This window comes from Oratosquilla oratoria, chromosome 19, assembly GCF_046742065.1.
Source record: "Oratosquilla oratoria isolate Oo_2021 chromosome 19, ASM4674206v1, whole genome shotgun sequence".
Taxonomy (NCBI): domain Eukaryota; kingdom Metazoa; phylum Arthropoda; class Malacostraca; order Stomatopoda; family Squillidae; genus Oratosquilla; species Oratosquilla oratoria.
In genome coordinates, this window is record NC_134795.1 from 28,283,195 (window position 1) to 28,286,784 (window position 3,590).

The 3,590-nt window shown below is 37.1% G+C and overlaps 1 protein-coding gene across 1 annotated transcript in view; it reads left to right on the forward strand.

The window, feature by feature from the left end:
- LOC143035578 (uncharacterized) overlaps positions 1–2,477 on the forward strand; it is an 8,094-nt gene extending 5,617 nt beyond the window's left edge. Inside the window, exons 2-3 of the mRNA XM_076202446.1 lie at positions 1,478–1,631; positions 2,370–2,477. Of these exons, the coding sequence (XP_076058561.1) occupies positions 1,478–1,631; positions 2,370–2,477 (262 nt within the window). The remainder of the gene's footprint in view (positions 1–1,477; positions 1,632–2,369) is intronic.
- The last annotated feature ends 1,113 nt before the right edge of the window (positions 2,478–3,590 follow it).

A 3,590-nucleotide genomic window follows, 5' to 3' on the forward strand; every position in this document is an offset into this window, starting at 1 on the left:
TTTGAAATTTTTCCGACAACATATATATATAATATATGCAAAACAAATCACTAAACACACGTAACAACAATACTTGCAGAAACCACTTGGAAAATGTACCCTGATGATGTCTTGAATAGACGAAAACGTTCGGTATTCACTTCTTTTATTTTCCAAGTGGTTTCTGCAAATATAATATATATAATATATAATATATATATATATATACATATACATACACATGTATACGTTTTGTATATACAGTATATATATATATATATATATACACATATATACATTTTGTATATATATATACAGGAAGGAAGGGAGAGGACGGAAGACAGAGGTGAGTGGAGAATGGTTGTATATGGATGATGTTGTGATTGCATGAGGAGGAATGGGCGGGGGGGTGGGGGGTGGGGTAGCATGTGTGAGTAAATTTTGACGCAGCCCGAAGGGATTTCTCCCCGTCCTCTCCTTATATGCAAGGGGGGACGGAGAGAGTGGGGGTCGCCGATTAAATGAAGCGGCCTTGCTGTGGATGTGCTGTGTCTTGCGACACTGCTTCTGACCCAGGGCGGTGGGCAGGGTGCAGGGATGACCCGTCATCCAGGAGGTGCTCAGATGAGAGGGAGGGTGGGAGGGGTGTGGAGTGTATTTAGGGATGAAATGGGTGGGAGTGTTTTTATGCCTTTCCCTTTTTGGCTACCTCCCTTAGAAGGGGGAAAAAGCCTTGGTATATGTATGTATATATATACATATACATACATACATATATATATATATATATAATACATATATATATATATATATATATATATATATATATATATATCATCGACCCAGATCTACAAGATTATCTACAAAACGAGTGCACCAAAACTAAACATCATCATTATTGCCAGTTTCTTTCACCTCGTTATGTGAAAACAAGAAAATTGTGATTAGAGAAGCGGAAAAATCGTCATGTTTTGTTATTTTCGACGGTGATAATTATCATAGGAAATGTAATGGCATCATAAGTGACCCTTCTATGTTCAAAACTTTACTCATAACCCAATAAAAACTGTTAAAAAGAAATTGAACAAATTAATTTTAGTTGTCAGTGCCATAGTGGATAGTGTTAAGTTTGAAAAAGTAATAGGAGACTTTAATCCTGGTTATTTTTAAACCCATAAAGAATCCTAACCCTTTAGCCCCATCATTTCCCAAATCCCAACTCCAACCTTCTGTGTTGCTAAGAAAATTAATAATGTGATTTCCCCGTACAATCGAAACACTTACTCCCTACGCTCTACTGACGAGTCCATAGACATTGTGAGAGTAATAAACCCGAAGGCTTCATTGCCTCGTTAGACGCAGAGATTATTTACTCATATGCCCCTCATTAGAATAATAGACATTATTCTCCAATATGTTTACCAGCACCCTGAACTTTCAACCCCCCCCCCCCTTCCGAAGGACATTATTAAGGAAATGCTGTATATCTGTATAACAGAAGCCCTATTCAGGTGCCCAAACGGGAAGTTGTACGTGCAAACCGATGGAATCGCAATGTGCTCGCCCTTGGGTGTTTTACTTGCCCCAAGCCTTCATGCCTTCTGCTGAAGAGACAGTATTCGTTTCGAGTGAACTTAAACCCAAAATTTACTGTAGGTACATTGACGATATCTTCGTGTGTACGCATTCTAGCGAGCTCCTAGAGAGACTTAGGCTGCGCTTACAAGAAATTTCCCAACTGAGAAGAATATATACAGGAAACTCCCTTTCCTAGACGTCCTGATTGATTCTACCTCTACTAACTTTACTACTAGGGTCTACCGTAAGCCCACTAACATTGATAAATGCATGAATGGTAACAACGAGTGCAATGATAACTATAAGAAAGGTGTAATTAGAGCTTACGTCAGGAGAGCAATGAAAGTTTGTTCCTCGTGGGAAGCACTACATGCTGAACTCCAACATTTACAGTAAATGCTCACTAATAACGGCTATACCAACTGTGACTGATGACATAGTTAACATATTGATGAGTGAACTTAAGCCCAGCCAGTGTTCCAATAAACCTAATTTCATTAATATTCTCTACCGTAACACCTATACTGATTCTTATAAAAAGATGAAAAAAAGCTCAGATATTTATTAAGAAAAATTGTACCCCATTAGTGAGAACTGTGAAATCCGGGTTCTTATTTATTACAGAAAACCCCCCAAAACAGCTGAATGGTCATGAAAAACAACGAAAATGGTCGAACTGACACTACATCCAAAACCAACATGGTGTATCTGTTTCAATGTTCTGCCGAGGGCTGCGCACCTCGCAATAATATATACTGTACGTTGGACATACCAGATATAGGCTCAGAAGAAGACTATCTTTACACCAGCAGGACGGGGATATTAAGGAACATTATAACCAAACCATTGACAGAGTCACCATGAATAAGTGTACCAAAGTCATCGGACACAATGAAGATCCCAGAAGGTTAAATTTTTAGAGTCTTTTCATATTAAAAATAATGTACCTACAATTAACATCCAGTCCAATATGACCTCCAGTATTTCCCTCTATAACGACGCGCCATTTGAGACGATGGTATACCAAGGTCCCCTCCTCCCCCTCCCCTTCCCTCCTCCCATCTCCCAATGCGTCCACCAGGCAGACCAAATGGTCATCTCAACAGCTCGAAAGGTCAGATACACGGGGAATGGTTCGAATATAAAATCTCTTCTCCTTCACCTACCACTTGTACTTCTCTCATAGACGTAAGCGACACTACTTGAGCATATCTTACTATTTTGTTATTCATATGTTTATTTGTCAAAATCATACCAATTTTTTGTCTAACATTACAGAATTATGTCAATCCTGATGATGTCTCTTTGAAAACGAAATCTTGATTTTATAAGTGAAATACTATGAAAACCTTGTTCGTACTCATCTCCCAGTAGGAAAAATCCTGATCAGAAAAATTGAAAATATTAAGACGTTGAATCATTGTCAAAATGCTATCATATTCGAATCTACTTGCATATATATATATATATATATATATATATATACACATATATATATATATACATATATATACATATGTATATATATGTATATATATACATATATATATATGTATACATATACTCGTATATATACATATATATATGTATATATATGTATGTGTATATATATATATATATTTTATGAAAGTGGCAGTTGCCGTCAAGACTGACGAGTTAAACACCATATGAGGACGGAGCAATTATTTGTACGAACTTTCGCATATTACAGCTTTTTCAAGTACTTGAAAACGATGTAATAAGCGAAACGTCGTTCAAATAAAGGCTCCGTCCTCATATGGTGTTTAACTCGTCATATATATATATATATATATATATATCAAAAGTAAGGTGATGAGATGTACAAGGGGAGAAAGTGGCAACAGACTGGAAATGAGTATTAAAGGAGAGAGACTGGAGAAGGTGGATAGTTTTAGATAATTGGGTGTGAATGTGGCGGGAAAGTGTAATGAGAAATAGACATTTGGGAATGGATGCTAAGAGGAGATTGTATGAAGGAGTGATTGTGCCGACAGCACTGTACGGAGCAGAAA